Here is a 27,071-nt window from a genome sequence, read left to right as displayed (position 1 = left end):
TAACTAATGGGTCTTAGAACCCACTTCTTCTCCCCCAAAGAAGTCAGGAACATATACCTTTGGTTGGATGGAGGCACCTACCAGTTCTGAGGTGCACCTTACACTTGGGCTTTTACCTGTTAGAGCAACAAAGGGTTAAGCAGACCTGGTTCCATCCTGACGTTGACCAGCTCTGTGAACACACTTCCTCCAGCTGAGCAGCTCTTGCTGAGGCTGGTGTGGATGAGGCCACCAGCCAGATACATGCCAGGATCCCGGGCTTGGGAGCTTGGCACACAGCTCACAACCACGACCCTTCTTGTCCTGGGCCCCCGAGTGAGGATCTCACGGGCTGAAGGGCCCAGTGGAGAGCGGAGGCCCCAGGCTGGGGGAGGCACTATTTCCTGTCGGCCTGTCCAAGTCTGTCGGAGAACTAAGATGTGTAACTGATAACACTCTGGTTGCTTCCCTGACTGATTCTATTTCACAACCTACAAGCAGGAACTGTTTAGAATGTTGAGGTGGGCACAGAGCCACAGCCCTGTCACTCCATGCTGGGCGCTTCCTCTTATATCCTGTGAGGTGGGGCTTCTCTCCCCGCACAGAGCAGATCCGGGCTGCCCAGCACACGTTTGGACAGAGCAGCTCCTTGGCCTCCAGGATGCCCGTTCCTGCCTCCTGGCCGCGCCCTCCTCCTTGCCTGCTGCTGACTCTGCTGCTGACTCTGCTGCGGGGCCTCTCAGGTGAGCACCTCTTGGGGTAGAATCCCCTCTCTCTGTCCCTGGACCTTTTCCTGCCCCTGAACCTCCCCATGTCCCTGGACTTCTGGCACCTCCAGATAAATGAGTGGGACACCAGACCTGCCTCAGAAGGTCAAGGACAGGGTGATCCCCGAGAGCATGAAATCAGGGATCCGAGCGTTTTCCCGGTGGCTCCATCGCCTGCACCTGGTTACCAGAGGTGTCAGAACAGATGATGCTTCAGATCATAACAGCCAACTTAGTGTGTATTAACTCTTCTAATCCTCACAACATCCCAGTGTGAGAACTACTACTATTATCCCCGATTTACAGATGCGGAAACTGAGGCAGAGAGTAACTTGTCCAGCGTCACCTATGTAAGGCCGTGGAGCAGCTGAGATTCAAGTCCAGGCCACCAGCTCCAGGCTCATTCTTTTTTTGTTTTTTGTTTTGTTTTTATGGTACATGACCCTAGTGGGAACTGAACCTGGGAGTCTCTGGTCCGCAGGCCGATGCTCAACTGCTGAGCCAAACTGGCCGGGACCAGAGCTCATTCTTTTAACCACGTGACGCTGCTCAGCTTCTCAGTGGAACTAACTGCAGAGAAGTCAGAACACAGAGAGGGAGACAGAAGGAAGTTTTCGCTCCTCAGTCCACTCAGACACATCAGAGTTCAAATATTGTATGTTGCAAATGTTTGTGAATGATGTGTGCATGGTTCTGATGTGCCAAGTATGTTACCAAACATGTAACATGTTTTATAATTTCATTTAATCCTCAAAATAACCTGTATTCTATAATGCTGGGACACACTTTTATACATATTTGTCATGCATGGATCTCTGCTTGTGTGCACTTTCACACACACATACACACACACCCATTTTAGAAACGGTTTTTCTTATTGTTCTCTTCAAATCATTTTCAGTCTACCCAAATTAACAGGAATGGATGTTTAGTTTTCTCTCTCTCAGATACGCTCCCTTTTTTCTGCTTCTCCAAAGCTACTGCTTACCCTGCCACAAACTCTTACAATAAGCAAAGTTGTCTTAGTAAAATGAGTAGAAGTTTCTGCATTACTGTCTTAAGGTCCACTTCCACGTTACATAGGACTGAGGAAGAAAGAAAAAGACCCAAGTTAAAGCAATTCCTGCCTCTATGTGCTATGTCATAATCATATCCATGTCTCTACCTCTGTATCTATCTCTACATCTATATCATATCCTCTAACGGCAATTGAGTCCTCATGACCTCAAACAAATGGAATGAATAATGTTTTCAATTTCCTGAACACTCACCATGTACCAGACAGGGTTGGAAATGTCCACAGCTGTCATGTATGGGATTATTATAGCGAAGAAAATAACTTATACATATAAAAACAAGACACAGAGAGGCTCACTGTCACTCAATGCTAAATAGTGGAGCTATCATTTAAATGCAAGTCTGGCCCTGGCCCGTTTGGCTCAGCAGTTAGAACATTGGCCCGTGGACCAGAATCCCAGATCAGTCCACTCCTGCTAAGGGCACGTAGCTCAGTTGCAGTTTGTCCATGGCCCCTGTTGGTGTTGTGTGGGTTGACAGCCAGTCAATGTGGCTCTCTCACATCGATGTTTCTCTGTCTGTCTTCCTTTCTCTCTCCCTCCCACTCTATCTGAAGATAAATGTAAAAGTGTCCTCAGGTGAGGATTAAAAAAAATAAAAAATAATGCAAGTCTGATTCTAAAGCTTACAGTTGTAACGTAACCCACTTGCACCCCATGAGATGAGAAGTTTCTGCCGCTGGGTGGGGAGGGCATGTGTGGGAAGAAGGTTTGGGGTTTTCTGCTCCTGGGCTCTTCTCCTTCCTGCATATATGCAAGTTTTGCTTTTTAAAATTTCCCCAAGTCATCACATGAGAAATTCAATTTCTGACATAACTTTCACAATTTACCCACCTAAATAGTCTTCAAGTTCTCAGTGAGGGTGGCACTGGACCATTCCCACAACAGACAAGTATAGACCAGGAACGGTTATAGCAACTCGAGTGAATACCACTAAGTGAATAAAAGAGAAGAAGTCGTTCCCCTCATGGAGCTCACGCCCTCGAGGGGAAATAACAGGAAACAATAGCCATAACCAATAAATAATACAGCTCATTGGAAAGTGACAAGTGTTAAAGGGAAAATGAAAGCGCAGCTGAGTAAGAGAACTGGGGGACTCTGTGAGGTGAGATGTGCTTACACAGGGTGTCTGGGTGGGCACCCCGAGGACAGGAGGTCTGAGCCAACATTAACAGGAGGTTGGGAGTGAGCCGTGCAGTCATCTGGGGGAAGAGCCTCCTGACCAGAAACAGCACATGCAAAGGCTCTGAGAGTTGAAACTTTCTGTTCAAAGACTTGGGTCTTTGGAATGAGTAAAGTGGTTGCTATTTTAAGGTTTGAAAAGAGATATGACATGATCTGACATGAGATTTAAATTAGTCTAGCATGTGGTTGACAATAACTACAAAGGGGCTTGAATAGAAGCAACTAGAGCATTTCAGAGGTCTTTGTTTTCATGCAAAGAAGAAACAGTCACTAAACAACAGACTTCCCACTAATCATCAGAAAAAATGCAAATGAAAACCACAGTGAGATATGACCTCACACCTGACAGGATGGCTAACATCAATAAATCAACGAAGGACATGTGTCCCTCCAAGATTCATTCCTGCTTTACACATTATGGTCTGAGCTGTTCCGCTCAGGCGAGGATGTAGAGAACCTCATGCACTGGTGGTGGGATTGCAAACTGCTGCAGCCACAATGGGAAACTGTATGGAGGTTCCTCAAAAAATAAAAGATCGGACTACCAGATGTGACCCAGCAATACACTTCTGGGTATTTACCCAAACAAATCCAAAACACTAATTCAAAAAGATATTTGCACTCCTATGTTTATTGCAGCATTACCCATACTAGCCAAGATATGGAAGCCACCTAACTGTCCATCGACAGATAAAGAAGATGTGGTACATGTATACAACAGAATATTACTCAGTCAGAAAAAGAAAATAAAATCTTACCCTTTGGGACAACATTTCATGCTAAGTGAAATAAGTCAGACAGAGAAAGACAAATGTCATATGATTTCACACTGCATTTGAAAATAAACAAAACAAAAAAGGAACAAACTCAGATACAGGGAACAACCTGGTTTGCCAGATGGAAGGGACTGGGTGAGAAAGAAGGGATTGAGGAGTACAAATTGCCGATTACAAAGTAGTCACAGAAATGTAAATGGCAGCACAGGGAATCAGGTCAATAATATTATAACTATGTATGGTGCCCAGTGCATACTAGACTTATGGGGGGATTGCTTTGTAGATGTCTAACCTCTATGCTGCCCACCTGCAACTAATATACTATTGAATATCAAATGTCAGTGAAAAAAAATTTTTTAAATTAAATATGAAAAGAAGTGACTCACACCAGGTCAGTAGCCAGGAGAGACGGGAAAGATGGGGAAACTGGGTGCACGCTGAAGGGGAGCCACAGGATTTCTGATGCACAGGATTCGGGGTGGGAGAGAAAGACGCCACGTGTTTGGAACCTGAGCATCTGGAGCGATCAAGGTGCCTCGGGGGAGACACAGAGGGCTGGTTGTCCGGGGGAGGCTCGGAGTTCAGATTGGACTTGTTTCCTGTGAGATGTTTATTTCCATCCAAGGAACATGTCGAGTGACAGTTGGACAGACAGACAGAGTTCAGGGGAGAGGCCTGGACAGAGATGAACGTGAGATGTATAGACGCACAGAAGGCAGAGCTTTGGTCATTCTCTGCTCCTCTCCAAGCTCTGACCCCTCCTCTCTCTTCCCTCCTCTTCTGCCTCCAAGATCCATTCCTGTTTTACACACTTTTGTCTCAGCTGTTCAGCTCCCCCCACCCTGTCTTCTTCTCCAGACTTAAAACTCAAACCACTGATGTTCTTGGCACCAAAGGACCTGCCCGGTGACAGCACGTGGCCTCCTTAGAGGCGTGTGTGGCTACAGACAGTGCTGAGTGGGGGGTTCCACCAGCTCACACTCTGCAAAGGCGACCCCCAACTTTTCCCTGACGAGGAGAAGCTAAGAAATGGACACAGGGCTCATCTGAGGCGCCACAGCCGCCTCCCCGCTGATTTAAATCTCGGCCACCGGAACCCAGGCCTGTTTTCAGGTCTTCAATTAAGAAGGACATGTTTTGTTTTTTTTCAGTGTGTCCAGAAATTGGCTAGTCACTGAGGCAGTAAAATCAAAATGGGAAATTTTGCACCTGCAGTTAAATGATTGACCCCAAGGAAGGAAACTCGCGTCCCTTCAACTCACCACTCATTGTCCAAAGTCATCCACGCCCCCCCATTCCTTCGAAACACAAACGTAAAACTCTGCCTTTCCTTTTCTTCTTCTTCTTCTTCAAACTTCTACACAGAGTGATATACTTGTTTAAACCCATATATTTTTGTGGTGAAATATACATAACATAAAATTTATCATTTTAACCATTTTTAATGATACAAATCGGTGACATTAAGTACACTTGCAAAGTTTGGAAACCATCACCACTCTAAATTCCTAGAATGTTTTCAACATATTAGCAGAAACTCTGGACCTATTAAAAAATAACTCCCCAGCCCTGGCTGGTATGGCTCAGTTGGTTGGAGCATCATCCTGTACACCGAGAGGTGGTGGGTTCAATTCAAGTTCAGGGCACATGCCCAGGTTGTGGGTTCAAACCGCAGTCAGGGCAGGTGCAGAAGGTAACCGACCAATGTCTCTCTCTCTCTCTTCCTCCCTTTCTCCTGTCTGTCTGTCTGTCTATCTATCTATCTATCTATCTATCTATCTATCTATCTATCTATCTCTCCCTCTCTCTCAAATCTATTTTTAAAAATTGAAAAAAATATAACATAACTCTCCATTTGTTTCCTCTCCCACCTCAGCCCTTGTAACTTTTATTCTACTTTTTATACCAATTAAGTTGCCTTTTCTAGGTTGTTCATATAAATAAAATCATATATTTGTTCATTTATATTTGAGGTTTTTCACTTAGCATAATATTTTCAAGGTTCATTGAGTTATAGGACCTATCACATCATTGATTTCTCCGGCTGAATAATATTCCACTGTATGTTTATTTGCCCCACACTGTGTTTACCCATTCACCTGTTGATAGATATTTGGGTTGTTTCTACATTGCCTATTCTGAATGATGCTGCTACGAACATGGATGCACAAGTGTCTGTTTGAGCCCCTGCTTTAATTGTGGGAAGCATATACCTAAGGTGGAATTGTTCGAAAATTTATATGTTTCAATTTTTAGGAGCCCACCACTGTTTTCCACAGTGGCTGCATCATTTTTATATCTTTACCAGCAATGAACAAGGGTTTAAATTTCTGTACATCTTTGCCAACATTTATTTTCTGTTTTTATTTTTATTTCTGTTTTGTTTTGGTAATAGCCATCCTAAAAAATGAGAAGGGGAGTTTCACTGTGATTTTGATTTACATTTTTCTAACAACCAATGATGTGAGCATCTATTTGTGTGCTTACTGATCATTTGTGTATCTTCTTTGGAGAAATTCTATTCAAGTCCTTTGTCCATGTTTCAGTTGGGTTGTTAGATATTTCTGTTGAATTGTAAGGGCTCTTTATATATGCTGGATAGAATCCCTTTGTGTAGGCTTTGCAAATATTCTTTTCCCATTCCTTGAGGCGCTATTTTGCTCTTTTGATAGTGTCCTCTGATGTACAAAAGCTGTTAACTTGATGAAGTCCCATGTATGTATTTTTTCTTTTGTTTCCTGTGCTTTTGATCCAAGAAATCATCAACAAATCTACTGTCATGAAGAGTTTCACTCATGTTTTTTTCTAGAAACTTTATAGTTTTAGATCTTACATTTAGGTCTCTGATTCATTCTGAGTTCACTTTTTTTTATAAGATGTAAGATAAGGGTCCAATCCTATTCTTCTACATGTGGCTATGTTAGACTAGCATCATGTGTTGAAAAACTGTCCTTTTCCATTGTATGGTCTTGGCATCCTTGTGGAAAATTGTTAGACCATGTATGTGAGGGTTTATTTCTAGGCCTGCTGTTTAGTTCATTGCCTTAAACATCTATAATTAATGTCTGTGCCACACTGCTTTGACTGCTGTAGCTTTGTAGTAAATTTTTAAATCAGGAAGGGTGAGTCCTCCAACTATGTTATTTTTCAAGATTTTTTTTCATTATTTGGAGTCTCTGAGATTTCAGATGAGTTTTAAAATCAGCTTTTCTATTTTGGCCAAACAAAAAATAGGAATTTGATAAAAACTTATTAAATTTGTAGATTGCTTTTGTTATATTGGCATCTTACCAATATTAAGTCTTTCAATGGATGAACATGGGTTGTTTTTCTATTTATCAATGTCTTTTTACATTTCAGCAATGTTTTCCATGTTTCATTGTACATGTCATTCACCTCAATGGTTAAATTCAATCCTAAATATTTTATACTTTTTTTTAATCCTCACCGAGGATAATTTTCCATTGCTTTTTAGAGAGAATGGAAGGAATGGAGGCATGGGGTGATAGCGAGAGAGAAACATCGATGTGAGAGAGACAAATTGATTGGTTGCCTCCCACATGCTCCACACCGGGGCTGGGTATGAACTCGCAACCCAGATATGTGCTCTTGACCGGCAATCAAATCCACATCCTTTCAGTGCACAGGCTGACTCTCTAACCACTGAGCCACATCAGCCAGGGCATATTTTATACTTTCTGATGCTATTGTAAATGGATTTGTTTGCTTAATTTCCCTTTTGGATTGTTCATTACCAGTGTATAAAAATGCAACTAGTTTATGTGTTGATTAGTATTCCACAAGTTTGCTGAAGTCATTTATTTGCTTTAACAGAGTTGTATGCATGTGTGTGTAATCCATAGAGTTGCTTCCAATAAAATCATGTCATGGGCAAACAGAGATAGTTTTACTTCTTTTCCAATTTGTATGCTTTCTATCTTATTTATTTTTTTGTCTAATTGCTTTTTCTGAAACTTTCATTTGAAGAGTTGTGGCAGAGGTGGGCATGCCAGTCTTTTTCATTATCTAATGGAAAAGCTTGCATTCTTTCATATCAGCTGTGGGTTTTTCATACATAATTTTTATCATTTCATGGAAGTTTCATCGATGCCTTGTTTACTGATCATTTTTATCATGAAAATTGTGGACCCCCATTAAATGCATTTTTTTATCCAATGAGATGATCATGTGAGTTTTATTCTCTTCATTCTATTAATGTGGTATATTACATTGTTTGATTTTCATATGTTGAACCATCCTTACATTCCAGAAATAAATCCCAGTTGCTCATGGTGTATAATTCTTTTAGTATGCTAAAGGAAGTTGGTTTGCTAATGTTCTATTGAGGATTGTAGCATCAGTATTCAAGAGATATTCATCCATAGTTTCCTTATAGTGCTTTTGTCTGGAATTTGTATCAAGATAATAGTGCCCTGAGAATTAGTCTCAAGATGACTCTGAATAAGGTAAGAAATCTTCCTTCCTCTTGATTTTATTTTGGTAGAGTTTTAATAGGATTCGTGTAAGTTCTTTTTTAAATGCTTGGTAAGCCCTTGCCAGATTGGCTCAGCAGTTGGAGCGTAAGCCCGCGGACCAATGAGTCGTGGGTTAGATTTCGGTATACGGCACATACCTTGGTAGTGATTTATCCTCAGCCCTTGTTGGTGTTGTGTGGGGGGCAGCCACTCGATGTGTTCCTTTCACGTAGATGTTTCTCTCTTTCTCTCTCTCCCTCCTACTTTATCTGAGCAAAAATGGAAAAAATGTCTTCGGGTGAGAATAAAAATGAATGAATGAATGAATGAATGAATGAATGAATGAATAAATATGTTTGGTAGACAAAATTAACAAGTGAAACCAAGTGGTCCTGGGCTTTGCTTGTTTTTGTTTGTTTGTTTTTATCATCACCTGAGGACATTTTTCCATTATTTGTTCAGATAGAGTGGGTAGGGGGGGAGAGAGAGAGAGAGAGAGAGAGAGAGAGAGAGAGAGAGAGAGAAACAAACATCAATGTGAAAGAGACACCAGGGCTGGGGACAAACTTCAACAGAGGTACATGTACTTAGTGGGAACAAAACCTAGGTCTCTCTGGTCCACTGGCCAACGCTCTAACCGCTAAGTAAAACTGGCCAGGATCTGGGCTTTGCTTTTTTGGGAGATTTTTTTTTTATCATTGATTTGATCTCTTTACTAGTTATAGATTTATTTAGATTTTCAATTTCTTCACAATTCGATCTTGGTAAGTAATGTGTTTCTAGAAATTTGTTAACTTTATCTGGGTCATCTAATTTATTGGTGTATAATTAATTATAGTGCTCTATTATAATCCTTTATATTTGTATGAAATTGTTAAGAATGATCCTTTTTTTCTTTCTGATATTTGTTAATTGGGTTTTCTCTCTTTTTCTTTGTCAATATAGCTAAGGTTTGGTCAATGGTGTTCATGTTATTGAAAAACAACTCTTGACTTAATTATTTCTTAATTTTTTTATTTTATTAATTTATTTTTGTTACAGATGTTTCTCCTTTTATTACCCATTGACACCCTCCTCCCTATCCTCCCAAATTCATCCCCAGCTTTGTTGTTTGTGTCCATCTGTCATGTGTACATGCATATAAGTTTTGTGATTTATCTCCTCCCTCCTCCCCACCCCCTCTTCTGAGGGTTGTCAGTCTGTACCTTACTTCAGTGTTTCTGGGTTTACCCTGTTCCTCAGACTGTTATGTTCATTATATTCCACAAATAGGTGAGATCATATGATATTTGTCTTTCTCTGCTTGGCTTATTTCGTTTAGGGCAATACTCTCCTGGTCCCTCTATGTTGTCTCAAAGAATAAGAGATCTTTCTATCTTACAGCTGCATAGTACTCCATTGTGTATATGTACCACTGTTTTTTTTTTTTTTTATCTTCACCAGAGGACATTTTTTCATTTTTTGTTCAGATAGAATGGAAGGGAGAGAGAGGAAGAGAGAGAGAGAAAAACATTGACATGAAAGGGACACATCGAGTGGCTGCCACCCGCATGACCAACCAGGGCCAGGGACAAACTGCAACCGAGGTACGTGCCCTTAGCGGGAACACAACCCCGGTGTCTCCGGACCACAGACCAACACTCTAACCGCTGAGCCAAAGCGGCTAGGGTATGTGCCACTGCTTTTTTATCCACTCATCTACTGATGGACACTTGGACTGTTTCCAGACCTTAGCTATTGTAAATAGTGCTGCTATGAACATGAAGGACATATATTCCTTCTGATTGGTGTTTCAGGCTTCTTAGGGTATATTCCTAAAAGTGGGATCACTGGGTCAAATGGCACTGCAATTTGTAATTTTTTGAGGTAACAACATATTGTTTTCCATAGTGGCTGCACCAGTCTGCATTCCTACCAGCAGTGTACTAGAGACCCCTTTTCTCCCCACCCTCACCAGCACTTGTTTGATGATTTGTTGATGGCGGCTATTCTGACAGGTGTGAGGTGATACCTCCTTGTTTTAATTTGCGTCTCTCCGATGATTAGTGATGTTGAGCATTTCTTCATATGTCTCTTGGTCATTTGTATTTCCTGTTTGGAGAGGTGTCTATTTAGCTCTTCTGCCCATTTTTCTTTTCTTTTTTTTTTTAAAAGACAATTCACTGTACACATTTTATTTACAGTTTTGTACACTGTCTTAATATGAATGGGACCGCTTTTCTACTTGAGCCATTTTTAACCAAAGCAAAATAACCTAAGTAATACAAAGTGTTAAAATACAGCACAAAGATACAAAAACAGACATACTAATTCTAATTAGGAATGTAATTATGATGTTACATTTTTTTATAACTCACAATTATGTTTAGGAAATCACACAAACATCGATCACTGATTTGAATGAAATGTATAAATTTATAGCAAGCTTTGTAGTTACAAAAAAACAAAAAATTACCAAGAGAATGCCCAAAATTAATATTTATTCCACCTTTGTGTCATATTCCTGGATCCTTTGCCAATATTACATGAGAACAAAAGCAAAACAAATGAAAAAGTGAAATCAGAATCACTAATGTCATCAAGTAGGGGAACAAATAAATTAAAATCTAGCAGCCATCAAGAGTACAGCAAAGTCAATGCTGTAAAAAGAAACAAAGAAAATCGCTAGAAAACTGTATGCATCATACTCTTTCAAACCAGCAAAATATGCTCCCGCATACAATGGGACATAAACAGAATTCTTTTCCTGTAAGGTAAAGAAATGCAAGTTCTTTTTTTAACATTGTGGATGGGCAAAATGTGTTTGTAGTTGTAATTCTTCTAAGCTATTAAAGAGTGGGCCAGAAAGCACATTTATGGATTCTGGTACTGTAATTCTTTGATTGGGTAAGTGGACACTCTAGCAAAAAAAAAAAAAAAGAAAATGAACACAGAAGTACAAGACAAAGGCGAATGAGACTTCTCTTTTATCTTTGCAACATTTAGATGGAAATCAAATTTAAATGCAGTCCACTCTGCTTTTGAAGAGGCTTTGGTTCAGCTCCCAAATCTTGATTGCTTGACGCAGTCTCCTATGAGAATTTTCAGAAGGTGTCTTCTTAAACAACAAACCTATTTTTAGTGGTGGAGCCGCTCTTAGTAGCTGTGTCTGCATGGGACTGATAACCAATCACTATCTTTGGAGGAAGTCCTAACCTTTCCTTGTATACCCTCCCTATATGTGTAACAGCTTCTCTGTTTTCACATTCAGTAGTCCATATTGCTATCTTATCACCTTTAGCTCTAACATTAACAACAGCTCCACATACATCATTGCTGTAGTCATCAAAAGATTCTCCAATAAGGCACAGCAGCTTAAAAACAAAACTGTCTCTAGCCAAAAGCGATCGAGGTCACTTCGTCTCTGCTGTTTGTTTAATGTAATTAGCCATCTTCCTCCTCGTTTGTTTTTCTCATCTTCCCACATAGGTTTAATACCATCCTTGAAGAGTGAGTAGTCCCAGCCAGGCATTAAATTACTAGACAACTGGATATGGTTGTACAGAGCCCAAAAGTCTTCAACAGTATCAAACTCAGAGATCAGCCGAAGGTTTGCTTGCCAAGTATTGCTTTTATCATTTTAAAAAAACCAGAGTGCCCATCTGTTCTGTAAAGGATATTTAATATAATGTTCTGGGTTAGCAACCTCCTGGTTAGTTTCTGTTTTCTCTTCTTCTGTAGGCGGGGGATTAGGAGTAGGGGTGGTTTCCGGTTCCACAGTCACCATCTTAGATCGATGTGATCGCACAACCGCTCCTGAAGGGGGGGGTCTTCTGCCCATTTTTCAATTGGATTCTTTGTCTTCCTTTTGTTGAGTTGTATGAATAATCTCTATATTTTGGAAATTAACCTCTTATCTGATGAATCATGGGCAATTATGCTTTCCCATACGGTGGGTTCCTATGCATTTCAATGGTTGTTTCTTTTGCTGTGCAGAAGCTTTTTAGTTTAATATAGTCCCATGTGTTCATTTTCTCCTTTGTTTCTGTTGCCTTAGGTGATGTATCATTAAAAATTCTGCTGCATATGATGTATGAAGTTTTGTTGCCTATATTTTCTTCTAGGATTTTTATGGATTCACGGGTCACATTTCAGTCTTTTCTTTATTTTGAGTTTATTCTTGTGTATGGTGTAAGTTGATAGTATAGTTTTATTTTTTTGCATGTAGCTTTCCAATTTTCCCAACACCATCTACTAGAGGCTGTCTTTATACCATTGTATGCTCTTGCCACCTTTGTGAAATATTAATTGAGCATAATATCTGGGGTACATTTCTGAGTTGTCTGTTCTGTTCCACTGGTCTATATGCCTGTTCTTGTGCCAGTACCAATCTATTTTGATTACAGTAACTTTGTAGTATAACATGATATGCGGTATTGTGATCCCACCTACTTTGTTCTTCTTTTTCAAGATTGCTGTGGCTATTATTCAGGGTCTTTTTCGCTTCCATGTGAACTTTTAAAGCATTCTAATTCTGTGAAATATGTCATTGGTATTTTGATGGGGATTGCAATGAATTATAGATTGCTTTAGGTAGTACGGACATTTTAATGATGCTAATTCTTCCAATTCATGAACAAGGTATGTGCTTCCACTTTTTTATATCTTCCTCTACTTCTTTTTTCAATGTCCTGTAGTTTTCTGCAAATAGGTCCTTTACTTCTTTGGTTAAGTTTATGCCTAGGTATCTTAATATTTTTGCCACAATGGTAAATGGGATTGTATTTTTAGTTTCTATTTATGTGGGTTCATCATTGGCATATAAGAATGACGTTGATTTCTCATTAATTTTGTATTCTGCTACTTTGCCAAATTCATTTCTTAAGTCTAGTACATTTTTGATCAAGTCTTTAGGGTTTTCTGTGAATAATATTGTGTCATCTACAAATAATGACAGTTTCACTTCCTCCTTCCCAATATAGAACCCTTTTATTTTTTCTTGATGTCTGCTTGCTGTGGCTAAGACTTCTAGTACAATGTTAAATAAGAGTGGTAAAAGTGGGCATCCCTGTCTTCTTTCTGTTTTTAAGGGAAATGCTTTCAGTTTTTTCCCATTGAATATGATGTTGGCTGTAGGTCTTTGAATCATGGCCTTTATTATGTCAAGATATGATCCCTCTATTCCCACATTGCTGAGCATTTTTATCAGAAATGGGTGCTGGATTTTGTCAAATGCTTTTTCAGCATCTATATATATATGATCATGTAGCTTTTATAATTCATTTTGTTTATGTGGTGTGTCACAATTTTTGATTTACAAATATTGTACCAGCCTTGCATCCCTGGGATGAATCCCACTTGGTCGTGGTGAATAATTTTTTTGGTGTATTGCTGGATCCGATTTGCTAGTAATTTGTTAAGGTTTTGGCATTTATGTTCATCATGGATATTGGCCTGCCGTTTTTTTGTTTTTTTTTTTCTTTGTAGTGTCTTTTTCTGGTTTTGGAATTAGAATTATGCTGGCCTCATAAAATGAGTTTGGAAGTCTTCCTTCTTCTTGAATTTTTTGAAATAGTTTGAATGTTCAGGAAAACTCCCCCATGAAGCCATCCGAGGATGGGCTTTTGTTTGCTGGGAGAGTCTTGATTACCTCTTCAATTTCCTTAGTTGTCATTGGTCTGTTCATGTTTTCTATCTCTTCCCGGTCCATTTTTGGGACACTATGCATTTCTAGAAATTTGTCCATTTCGCTTAGATTTTTGAATTTGTTGCCATATAATTGTTCACAGTATTTCTTAACAATCCTTTATATTTCTGTGGTGTCAGTTGTTACTTCTCCTCTTTCATTTCTTTTTTTTTTTTACTTTCCTTTTTTTAAATTTAATTAATTAATTAATTTTTGTTACAGATGTTTCTCTTCTCCTCCCTCCCCCCACTGATTCCTCCTCCTCTTTATTTCTGATTTTGTGAAGTTAGGTTCCCTTTCTTTGATTCTGGTGAGTCTAGATAAGGATCCATCAATCTTGTTTATTGTTTCGAAAAACCAGCTCTTTGTTTCATTGATTCTTTGAATTGTTTTTTTCTTTTCGTCTCTTTATCATTTACTTCTCCTTTGATATTTAATATTTCCTTCCTTCTACTTGCTCTGGGGGTTTTTGTTTGTTTGTTTGCTTTTTAGTTCTTTAAGTTGTGAGGTTAGATAGCCTATTAGAAATTTTTCTTGTTTCTTGAAGTAGGCCTGTGGTGTTATGAACTTCCCTCTCAGAATTGCTTTCACTGAATCCCCAAAATTTTGTGTTGTTGTGTGCTCATTTTCATTGGTTTCCAGAATGTTTTTAATTTCTTCCTTGATCTTCTCAGTAATCCATTCATTGTTTAATCACATGCTGTTTAACCTCTACCATGTGTTCAAATGTCTTTGCATGTTCTTGTAATTGATTTCTAGTTTCATGCCATTGTGATCTGAAAAGATGCTTGATATGATTTCAATCTTCTTGAACTTGTAGAGACTTAGTTTGTGCCCTAACATGTGGTCTATCTTTGAGAATGTTCCATGTGCACTTGAGAAGAATGTGAATTCTGCAGTTTTGGGGTGTAATTCTCTCTTGATATTTATTAAATCCATTTGAACTAGTGCATCAGTTAGAGTCTCTGTTTCCTTGCTAATTTTTGGTCTAGAGGATGTATCCACTGATGTCAGTGGGGTGTTGAAGTCCCCTGCTATGATTGTATTGTTGTCAATTTCTCCTTTGAAGTCCTCCAGATGATTTTTAATATATTTTGGTCCTCCTATATTGGGTGCATATATGTTGACCAAGGTTATATCTTCCTGTTGGATAGATCCTTTCAATATTATGTAGTGGCCTTCTTTGTCTCTAGGTATGGCCTTCATTTTGAAATCTACTTTATCAGATATGAGTATTGCTACCTGCGCTTTTTTTTCCTTTCTGTTTGCTTGGAAGACTTTTTTCCATCCCTTCACTTTCAATCTATGTGAGTCATTTGGTGTGAGGTGAGTCTCTTGTAAACAACATATATATGAGTCAGGTTTTCTCTCTCTCTCTCTTTTTTATCCTCGCCCTAGGACATTTTTCAATATTTTGTTCAGATAGAGTGGGAGGGAGAAAGAGAGAGAAAAACATCGATGTGAAAGGGACACATTGAGTGGTTGTCACCAACACAACCCATCCAGGGCCGGGGACAAACCGTAACCGAGGCACGGGCCCTTAGCAGGAACCGAACCCGGGTCTCTATGGACTGCAGGCCGACGTTCTAACCACTGAGTCAAACCAGCCAGGGCGTATTTGAGTCGTGTTTTCTTATCCAATCAGCTATTCGGTGTCTTTTTATCAGAGCCTTCAATCCATTTACATTAAAGGCGATTGTTGATATGTACTTATTTATTGCCATTTTTGTTTAGGGTCATAATATTTTTCTTCCCATTTCTTCTACTAATTACAGCAGTCCTTTTAACCTTTCTTGTAGTGCTGGTTTGGTGCTAATGTATTCCTTTAGCCTTTTTTTTTTTTTTTTTGTCTGGGAGGCTTTTTATTTGACCTTCTATTTTGAATGACAGCCTTGCTGGGTAGAGTAATCTTGGATTCTGATCCTTGTTTTTCATGACCTTGATTACTTCATGCCCTTCCATTCTGGGCTGTAGTGTTTCTGTTCAGAAGTCAGCTGATAGCCTTATGGGGGTTTCTTTGTAGGTAACCTGTTGCTTATCTCTTGCTGCCTTTAGGATTCTCTCTTTGTCTTTAATTTTAGCATTGTAATTACAGTGTGTCTTGGTGTGGGCCTGTTTGGGTTCTTCTTAGTTGGGGCTCTCTGTGCTTTTTGAACTTGAATGCCTTCTGCTTCACCAAATTAGGGAAGTTTTCTGTCACTATTTCTTCAAACATATTCTCTAACCCTTGCTCATTTACTTATTTGGGGACACCAATGATGCGAATATTATTGCATTTTTTGTTGTCTTACAGTTCTCTTAAGCTATCTTCCAGTTCTTTAATTTTTTTTTCCTTTTGGTTTTCTGATTGGTTGATTCTTTTCTACCCTGTCTTCTAATTCACTGTTCTCGTCCTCAGCTTCCCCTACTCTGCTGTTTAGTCTTTCCAATGTGTTCTTTATTTCTGCTATGTCATTCTTCATTTCTTCTTGGTGGTTTTTCATTTCCAGTTGGTTGAATTTCCGTGTTTCTATGTCTTTACTCATGGTGTTGATGTCCTTACTCATGCTGTTGAGCTTCCTCAAGATCATGGCCACAGTCCTGCAGGACCAAAACTCAGCAAAAGCTCTGAGTGCCCTCCAAATCCCGAGTGTCCTCATACAGTTCCAGTCCAGTCTGCCCTCCCTCTGCCAGAGTCCAGGGTGAGTGGCTGTGGCAATTTTAGCCTCTGTCCTGGCTCTCTGAGCTGTGGAGCTGCTTTGGAGTTTAATCCCGAGTGCACTGATCACAGCTAAGACCACTGTTGTCTGTGGGCTCTCAGCCCCCCTCTGGTGTCTCTGCAATCCTACCAGGATTGATTCAGTATCCCTGGTTATATGGTCCTCGCAAGCTGCTTTTCTGTTGCTTTTTCCCTGACGATTTGTGTTTATTTTAGTTGTAATGCCAGTTTGCTCTGAAAGATGATCTGTGTAGCTTCCATTCACTCTGCCGCCATTTTGGAATTCTTAATTAATTTTTCACTGTTGTTTTCTATTCACATTCTATTTATTTCTCCCCTAATCTTTCTCTTCTTTCCTCTGCTGCCGAAGGTTGGTGGGTTATTTTGCTCTTCTTCTTCCTTTTTGTTTTATTCCTCACTCAAGGATATTTTTCTATTTATCATTAGATAGAATGGTAGGTAGAAAGAGTGAGAGAGACAGAAAGAAACATCAATGTGATAGAGCCACATTGACTGGTTACCTCTGTGTCACACAACCTGACCAGGGCCAGGGATGAACTGCAATGGAGGTGCATGCCCTTGATGGGAATGAAATCTGTCACTCATTGGCCCATGGGCAGACGTTCTAACCACTGTGCCCAAATGGCCCGGGCTTTTCTATTCACATTTTATTTATCTCTCCTCTAATGTTTTTTTCTTCCCTCTGCTACCTTAGGTTGCGGGATTATTTTACTCTTCTTCTTCTTCTTCTTCTTTTTTTTTCCGTTTTATTCCTCACCCAGGCATATTTTTCTATTCATCATTAGAGAGAGTGGTAAGTAGGGAGAGTGAGAGGGACAGAGAGAAATATCAATGTGATAGAGCCACATTGACTGGTTGCCTCCATATCACATGACCTGACCAGGGCGAGGGACGAACCGCAATGAGATGCCTGCCCTTGACTGAATTGAACTCAAGACTCATTGGTCCGTGGGCCAGTGCTCTAACTCGGAGCCAAACCGGCCAGTGCTATTTTGCTCTTCTTTTTCTAATTTCGTAGGGTGTATAATGAGGTTATTGAGTTATTATCTCTTCACATTTTTAATGTATGCATCTACAGCTACAAATTTCCCTCTTTAGCACTGCTTTACCTGCATCATAACTTTTGATATGTTGTGTTTTCATTCTCTTTTGCATCAACATATTCTCTAATTTGCCTTCTGATTTCTTCTTTACGTGTCTTATTTTAAGTGTATTGTTTGATCTTTTTATATTTTGGAATAATTTATTTTCCCTCTCTTACTGATTTTTATTTTTACTTTGCAAACTGTTTCACCAGTGCACTGCTTGAATAGTTCTTCCAGATTCCAGTAAGTTGCCTTGTCATTCATTCTGTGTCACAATGCTACATACACAGGTTTCGTTTGCTGCAGCAACTGGTTTCCTTAACAGTCAGAAAAGATGTGTGTGAGAGAACAATGTCCCCACACTCCCAAAGAAGTCCATGTCTAATAATCAGAATCTGTGAACATTTTACTTTATTTGACAAACAAGACAAAGAAAGATTTTCAAGAAGTGATTAAGTTAAGACTCTTTATATGGAAAGATTATCCTAGATTATTAGGTAGGCACACTATTATCAAAAGGGTCCTTATAAAAAGGAGATAAAAAAGTTGATTTTAACAAAGGGCAAGTGACAACAGAAGCAAGAGGTTATAGAAATACAGAGATGGGAACCAAGAGAAAAAGAATGTGGCAGCCTCTAGAATTTGGAAAAGCGGAGAAGTTTATACCAGAAGAAATGCAGCTCAGCTGACACCTTGAACTTCTCCCAGGACACCGTATTTAGACCTCTGGCCTCCAGGACTTTAGGATAAATATCTGTTGTTTCAAGTCACTAAGATTTTGATATTTTCTTAAAGCAGCCTTAGAAACCTATTCTAACATGATTATACTATGGAGAAAATAAATGTAAGAAATTCGTAACATTGTTTTACATCTTATTTGAATGACACATTCAATGTGTGTTTTGGGGGCTCTGCACATCCCTGTCACTCAGGTCCCCAGGCTGATGGAGCAGACCCCATCATGACTTGTGGATCTCTGTGGAGAGAAGGTGCAAAAGAGGTTCTTACAGTTAGTGAATATCCCACAAAATGCATTCATCACGTCTGCTCACAACTCAGTGGTCTAAGGACCTCTCATCGTCACACCCGCAACCATCCAGAAGTGCGACCCCCCATGTACCAAGGAGAGGACAACAGAAATTCTTGGGGAAGTATGACACTTCAGAGATGATTCAGCAGTTAAACCCCCTCTCTGCCACATCACTTTGACCTCTCTGTGCCTCAGTTTCCTCATTTGTAACAGTCTCATGTGACAGACTCACTGTGAGGGTCACACGTATGACATATGCCATGTGCTGAGCTCAAGGCCCGCTCAGGGTGTGCACTCGGTCAGTGAAGCTGTTGTTGGTAAACACCTGACAGAACCTGCAGCTCACACATGGACGGATAGTAACTGCTCTGTGCTTCCCTCCAGCAGGCGCAGAAGAGGAGCTGCAGGTGATTCAGCCTGAGAAGTCAGTGACCGTCGTAGCCGGAGAGACGGCCATTCTGACTTGCTCTGTGACCTCCCTGCTCCCCATTGGGCCCATGAAGTGGTTCAGGGTGACAGGATCAGGCCGGGAGCTCATCCACAGTGTCAAAGAAGGCAGCCTCTCCCCCCGAGTAACACTTGTCGCAGACACCACGAGGAGAGACAACATGGACTTTTCCATCCGCATCAGTAACATCACCCCAGCAGACACAGGGATGTACTACTGTGTGAAGTTCCGGAGAGGAAGCCCTGACACGGAGCTCAGGTCTGGAGCAGGCACTCAGCTCACCGTGAGTGGTGAGTACAGTGTGGGACTAAGGTCCCTGGTGTGTGATAACAGTCAGTGAAAATGCCCTCAGTTCTGTGAATCAGGTGCCATGGTGGGGTCTTGTAGTCGTGATCTGATTCATGGTCTGGTTGCACCCCTTCTGCAGATCGGGGAGGTCGAGGCCTGGAGAGGTCAGGCTATTTGCTCAGGCCCCATGGCTGGTTAAGATGGGGAAAGTCTGGAACCATGTGTGCTTGGCTTCCTAGCTCCGGCCCTTCCAATCCCATCCAGCCCCGTGGTTCCAGGGTGAGGGGACTGAAGGTGAGAGTGACTTGCCTGTCACAAGCCAGACCTCACCCCTGCCTCCAGAGAGTGCTCCCCTCAGTGTGGCCCAGTCTCCTCCTTACTGACGCCTACTGGGCACCTGCTGTGAGCCAGGCTGTGCTCTGGGTGCCGGGGGAGCTGCAGGGAACAAAGCCAACAGGCTCTTCTGCCACGACACTGCCTTCTCTCCTCCAGGACAGGGAGGGGGGAGAACAGGTTTCTTTATTTCATCCTCTGCAACATCACAGGAGAAAAATTCCCAAGAGCCACAGACTCACTGTTGACTCTGGCAGCCCAGGTGGCGTGTTGCCTGTGTGTCTGTCCAGAAAACCCACCTGTGATTCAAGGATGCACTGTCACTGAGGCTCTGGGTCGAGTTTGCTCTGAATGTCCTGCACCCAGGGAAGAGGTCCCCATGTGGTGACTCGGGAGTCGCCCCATTTAGGCAACATAGATGCTCAGTCAGGGTCTTCTACCACAGGCCCAGGATCTTCGTTTTAAATCCTACCCCTTGAATTTCAGCACAGGAAGGTCCTGTAGACCATCCTGCCCAATCTCCTTTTACGGATGGGGAGTCTGAGGCCAAGAGGGAGCAAGGAGCCTTACCCATGATCACATGGCCATTGAGGGAGGGTAATTGCAGAGTCTACTCTGATTCCAAGCCGCCTTCATTCTGCCTTGGCCTTGAACACTCTCCACCAAACAGCATGGTGCATAGTAGGCGTTGAATTAAAGCTAGTTACACAAAACCATAGAACAGGGAGCTAGAATAATTCTTCCCTCGTTTTCTCAAAGGTGAAGTTGCCCTTCGCATTCAGATCCGAGGCCCAAGGTGATTGGGAACCTCTCCCAACCTTCAGCCACATCACCTCCCAGAGCTGCCCCTTGTTCGGCAGCTGCCTCCCCCTCCAGGGTGGAGATAGCACGTTCACTGACTGCCTTCTGCTGATGGATGTGAATTGTTCCTGACCCTGAGCTATTATAACAGAGCTGCAGGGGACACCCTGTCCACGCATCACCCTACTCAAGAGGGAGATGCCCACAGGAAGCAGCATTGCTAGGTCCCAGGGTGTGTGCATTGTAATGTGTCTGAATATTGCCAAGGTTTTCTCCTAGATGTGGTAACATTTGAGTCTCCGCACAGCCCCTGGACACAGGCAGGGAAGGTGGATTATCCTGAACTTGCAGATACTATGAAACTTCAATGCCGCTCCCTTGCTGAGGCAATCACGGGAAGTAAGGGCCCCAGGGCCACTCAGATCTGCTGCCTCCTGGGAGAGTGCTCGTCCTGGTCCCCAAGCCACCGACCCGGATGGCGCCTGGCTGGGTAAGGACAGGGGTGGGGAGCGGCAGCATGCCAGATGCCGCGTCGTCCTCGTGGCATTTACACTTGAGAACATCTGTTGCCATGTTGACAGATGAAGACACTGGGGCTCAGAGAGTGGGCCTGACCTGAGCAGGTAGGAAAGGTAAGGTTGAGCCCCAAGCTTCCTGCCCCTCAGCTCCTGCCCTCTGCTAACACCACTGTGCTTGCCAAGTGGGGACAAAGCTCCCTCTCCTAAAATCTTGAATTGTTTTGTCCTTTAGCAAAGCAAACAGTCCTGTGGGGAGGTGAGTCTGGCATTACATCCCCTATCGGACAGGTGCACAGATAACCCGTGAGGTGCTGGCCCTGTTCCTAACGGCACGGCCCAGCGTATGAGAGAAGAAAGGAGGCTGTCCCTTCGCTGTGGTGGTTTTCCTTCACTGAGCATCCTGGGGACAGTGGCTTGGGGACAGCGGCCTGAGGACAGCGGCCTGGAGAGAGCAGGAGGGTCCCTGCCCCCGCACAACACCATGTGCATCTCCCTGGATCCGCAGACTGAGGAGGAGGAGGAGGCATTTCCTAGAGGCTGCTCGGGGCCTTGCCTGAGCAAGTGTGTGTTCTAGACCCAGAGCCTGAGCCCAAGCTTCCTTTTACTGCTGCAGGGTCCCCAGGCCTGGGGACTCCGACACCGCTCCTCCTGCAGAGGGCGTGGTCATGGTGGGTCCTGAAGGTGGATACTTGCTAGTGATGGTCCTGAATATTTTGGAGGCCCAAGAAAATACCCCTGGAATGCAGTAGGAGGGGACAGTCCCCTCATTTCTCTGCCTCACTTTCTCTTTTGTAAAATGGTGATAATCATGGACTCCTGTCAGGAGAGTTAATAGAATTGGAGGTGCTCTGTCTGAATCACCACCAGAGAATAGCACCCCCGAATCAGGTATTATTTCGAGGTTGTGACCCAATTCCCTTTACTGGCCTCAGTTCCTCACCTGCAGAAAATTTGTACAGTAGTTTAATAATATAATATTTATCAAATTATTGTTAATACAATCAACCAGTCTTGTGAGAAGTCACCTGGGGAGGAACGAAGATGATCTTGAACTCAGGCCTTGAATCGCTTGTGGGCCCGGCCCTCACTCAGAGTTCTCCTCTGGGGCTGAGAGTCCTCCTCTGCATGATGAGGATGGTGACACCTCCCAGCATGATGAGGTGAAGGAACAATATTGAGAAGGTTCTTAAGAGTGCGGCATGTTATCACAGTCATACCCACTGTTTATTATGCTCCTGTTACAGCCAAACCCTCTCCCCTGTGGTATCGGGTCCCACGGGGCGGTCCACACCTGGGCAGACAGTGAGCTTCACCTGTGAGTCCCACGGCTTCTCCCCCAAAAAGATCACCCTGAAATGGTTCAAAGATGGGAATGAGCTCCCAGCCTCCCAGACCACCGTGGACCCAGAGGGAGACAGCCCTTCCTACAGCATCTCCAGCACAGCCAAGGTGGTACTGGCCCCGAGGGATGTTCGCTCCCAGGTCATCTGCCAGGTGGCCCACGACACCCTAAAGGGTGACACTACCCTTCGTGGGACCGCCAACTTGTCTGCCACCATCCGAGGTAGGTGCCGATCACACCCAGCTCAGGCCCACACCTGGCCCCTACCCTCCAATCCAGCTCCTCCCCCTGCTCTGTGCTCAGGCCTGGCATTGCCTGGAATCTAATTCCTGACAGTCCTTCCCGTCACCAGGCACCTGGATGTGCCCATCACTCACCACTGTTTGATGGCAGCTGCCAGGTGCACACCCACCACATGGCAAGTGGTGTGCTTGACAATTTCATCTACTTTAGTGATAGCAACTCCTCTTACTGAGCATACGATAAACCAAACTGCTATGTGCTTGCTGATCTCATTGATTGTACTACAGTTATCTTGTTCCAACTGCATGCCAGGGGCCGTGGTGGTTGATTTCGATCATATTACCCTGCCCTGGCCAGTATGGCTCAGTGGTAAGAGCATAGCCTGTGGACCAAAGTGTCCCGGGTTCGATTCTGGCCAAGAGCACATACCTTGGTTACAGTTAGTCCCCCACCCCGGTTGGGGTTGTTCAGGTGGCAACCAATCCATGTGTCTCTCTCACATCGAAGATTCTCTCTCTCTAGATCCCTCCAGCTCTATTTAATGTAAAAAATATCATTTTTGAAGATTTAAAAAAAATAGATAAATCACATTGCCCTAATAGCAGCTACCGGTTCCCAAGCACCTGCTGTGTGCAGATTATGGTACGTTGAGATTTCATTCATATGAAAGTACCGCCGGTGTCGGAGCCTCTGCTGCATACCTGGCTCTGTCCTGGGTGGTCCCTTGCTGCGGGGGGAGCTAACCTCTGTGATCTGTGTCCCATGAGCTCAGAGCTTCTGCCCTGTGCTGTTTCAGTTCCACCCACCTTGAAGGTCACCCAGCACACTGTGTCAGGGACCCAGGAGAATGTCACCTGCCTGGTGAAGAACTTCTACCCCCAGCACCTCCAGCTGACCTGGTTGGAGAATGGAAACACGTCCCGAACAGAAACGGCCTCGGCCCGCATGGAGAACCAGGACGGGACCTTCAGCTGGAGCAGCTGGCTCCTGGTGCACCTGTCTGCCCACAGGGAGGATGTGATGCTCACCTGTCTGGTGGAGCACGACGGGCAGCCGGCGGTCACCACTAACCTCACAGTCAAGGCCTCTGCTCATCAGAGGGACCAGAGCACAGATGGACCCTCTGGTGAGGCCTCCGCTCTAACTGAACTGCTTTTTAGATTTTATCATTTTGAATGTCATGAGTAGGAATTTATGCTTATTATAGAACAATCAAACAATCTGTAGAGATAAATAGCATTTTGAAGAGAGTTCCCTTCTCCCAAACCTCAGACTCCAAGAGTCACCACGGGTAAGAGTTTGGGACTTACCTTTATAGAGCTCTGGACACCAATGTGCATGAAGGAAAGAGAGAGGGAGGGAGGGAGACCATCCTGTTCAGTGTCCTGCCTCTGGCTTTCTTCACCCCAGTCCCTGTACTCACCGCCCATGTCAGTCCCTCCCTCCTCCTGGCTCCATCTAACCTCCTCCTGGTCTCTGCTCCACCCTGGACTTTTCCGTCCGCACCAGGAGGGTCATCCCAGCAAATGCCTGGACCTACTGCTCTGTGCAGTCCCTGGGGGAGCCCTGAGGACAGGGACTTGGAGTCTCAACAGGGCACCCAAGTGACCATGAGTGGTCACCACACAGGCCTCCTTTGACCTCATGGTTGTAACAATGAACCAGCAATAATCACAAACTTCTGGTGGTAGAGTTGATGGTAATATTTCCTTTTTATTTTTCTGATGTCTGTGGGGTCAACAGCGATTACCTCTGTTCTACCTCTGATACTGCAAATCTGCCGTTTCCACTTTTTCCTTTATCAGTCTTGCTGAAAGTCTTCAATGTTATTGCGCTTTTTGAAGAACCCGCTTTTGTTTCAAGGGTTTTCTCTATGATGTCTCTGTTTCAATTTCACTGATTATTCTCCTCTTTACTTGATAAATTCCGTTCTTCCATCTGGGGTTGATTTTGCTCCCCTTATCTGAGTTATTGAGGTGGGTAACTCAGATGACTGATTTTAGACTTTTTATTTTTCTAAGCCACACCTGGGTGACTCTCTGTGCCTTGGGGTTAGAGGAGGGCAACCCATGATTTGTGACCACCGGGTCCTTCCCGCAGTCCTCAGGCCGGGGGCCAGTGTGCCTTCCCCTCCACCTCTGAGAGTCCTGGCCTGCTTGTCCCTGGCCTTACTCTAGGGCTCAGAGGTGAACCAAACAGAGAGACAGGAGACATGAGTTCCCGTCTTGCCTGGACCACCTCGGAGTGCTGTTGAGTCTCCATCTCTGCCAGGGACTCACCCAGCACTGGACTCCCAGGTGCGCTCAGGTGCCTGACCCACACCTGCTGGGTCTAAGGCTGCAGGTGTTCGGGTGTCTGGGTCAGGGGGCTGGAGCTCAGTGAGAGCCACACCGTGCCTGGGCCTCTGAGGGCTCTGGCCATTGCAGACCCGGTGCAATGGGCTTGGTGTCAGGATGCACATCGGTTTGGTCATTTTTGGTTTTTCACAGTATTTCTGGATTCATTGACCTCTGTCTGTCAGCATGGCATCATCCATGTCCGCTGGTGGAGCTGGGGTTTGTGGTTGGTTTTCCTCAGAATTTCTGGTTCTCCTTTGGCTTTCAGGACCATCAATTTCCTTCCTCCTTTTATTCTTTACCACTCAATTGTGAAACAGCAGTTTTTCCGTTATTTTCTTTATTTTGCCTACCCGGCCCAGAAGTTATATACTTTAAATTGGGCTTCTTCTTTTAGTTACATCAGTCTTTAGAAATGTTCCTGTCTCACCCTTGCACTTATGCACAGTGGTTAGAGCATCAGCCCACAAACCAGAGAGTCACGGGTTCGATTTTGGTCAAGGGCACATACCTCGGTTGCAGTTCGGTCCAGGTCGTGTGGGAGGCCACCAGTCCATGTGTCTTTTTTACATCAATGTTTTTCTCCCTCTCTCTCCCTTTCTTCCTCCCTCCCTCTCTGTCTGAGGATAAATAGAAAAATATCCTCAGCTGAGGATTTAAAAAAAAATGTCCTCGTCTCCCTGGAATAGATTCCTAATTCCACTCTAAGCACATGTTCAGTGGCTTAACACAAGACCTTTGGGTTATCCTGCAGCCCTAGAGGTCAGAAGTCTACCCCGGGTTGGCAGGGCTTTGTTTTTTCTGGAGGCTCTGGGGACGGCCACACTGAGAACGACTCCTCTTGGTGCCTCACATGAATATCATACAGTATTGGTCATTTTGTGACTGGCCTATTTCACTTCACATAATGTCCTCAAGTTTAATTCATGTTACAGCTTGAAAACAGAATTCTGATTGGAAAAGAAAGGAAAGAGCACAATGACTCGGTTCCCATTCCTTCTTCCCTCCGTGCATCCGTCTATCCATCCACGCATGCATTCACACTGTCACTCAGCATGCATTTACTTCGGCGTGCATCTGGGAACTCCTACACTGTCCTCCTCTGTGACAGGTCCTGGGCAGATGACCCAGCCGAAAGCAGTCCCAGGCTGCCACAGTGCACCTCCTCAGTCAGGGCCTGCTTTCTCTGGGCTGTGTGTGTGCCCTGCAGTGAGTGTCCCAGTCTTCACCATCCTTGGACTTGGTGGCCATTACCTGCCTCCTACAGATATTCTACCCACAGCGTGTACGTCCCCCTGGCTGGAGAGCTGCCTCATGTTCAAGGGAGCTGAGCTCCCACGTCCACGCAGAAAAGCAATGGGACATCAGCCTGGATGGCTTGCAGGGGGTGAATGTGTCCATCGCAGGGTCTGAGCGGGTGCTCACCCTTTTGGTGCAGCATGAGGCACCGCCTCCCTTCCTGCCAACCCGGACTCTCCCCAGCAGCCCATGCCACATACAAGCTCCCTGGGAGGGCATGCATGTGACCTCTGCTCCTGGGAGCTGCTGGGTTACTTCTGCCTCCTGAGTGGAGAAAGGTATTCACACTCCCAGGCCCTCGTTTGATGTCTTCTTCTGTCCATTGGTATTAGGTCCTGGGACTTCTGCCATTATTTTCGTGACTTTCCTCCTGGGCCTCAAAGTGCTGCTGCTGACGGGTTTCACAGTCACCCACATCTGCAGGTGGTGGAGCCTGTGACAGGTGAGTTGGGGGCGGGCCTTAGTTTTTAGGGAGGAATGTCAGGGCCAACTTCCTGGGCTGGCAAGAGGAGTCCAGGGTGTGCCCACAATTTCACAAACCACAGCCTGACTCAGCCTCAAGAGAAGGTTCTGAATGCTTTCATTTTCTCAGAGGCTTCCAACTCTTACTCACCGTGTCTGCCCTAGAGTTTGAAGGTTTTCAAATTACATTACTTGGGACCCTGGAAATGGTGGTCAAGGTGTTGATGCAGAGGTAGCTTCAGAC

The 27,071-nt window shown here is 43.6% G+C and overlaps 1 protein-coding gene and 1 pseudogene across 1 annotated transcript; one reads left to right on the top strand and one right to left on the bottom strand.

The window, feature by feature from the left end:
• Window positions 1–558: 558 nt before the first annotated feature.
• LOC118618679 (signal-regulatory protein beta-1-like) lies at window positions 559–25,238 on the top strand. The gene is given in 5 exon segments (XM_036245080.1): window positions 559–722; window positions 19,145–19,495; window positions 22,390–22,398; window positions 22,401–22,709; window positions 23,527–25,238. Coding segments are annotated over 5 exon segments (1,143 nt in total). The 5' UTR covers window positions 559–640; the 3' UTR covers window positions 23,919–25,238.
• Window positions 11,327–12,024, bottom strand: LOC118618680 (annotated as a pseudogene).
• Window positions 25,239–27,071: the final 1,833 nt, after the last annotated feature.

Source organism: Molossus molossus, unplaced genomic scaffold (assembly GCF_014108415.1).
Source record: "Molossus molossus isolate mMolMol1 unplaced genomic scaffold, mMolMol1.p scaffold_m16_p_6, whole genome shotgun sequence".
In the NCBI taxonomy this organism is placed as follows: Eukaryota; Metazoa; Chordata; class Mammalia; order Chiroptera; family Molossidae; genus Molossus; species Molossus molossus.
This window is presented reverse-complemented; position numbering and strand designations above follow the sequence as displayed.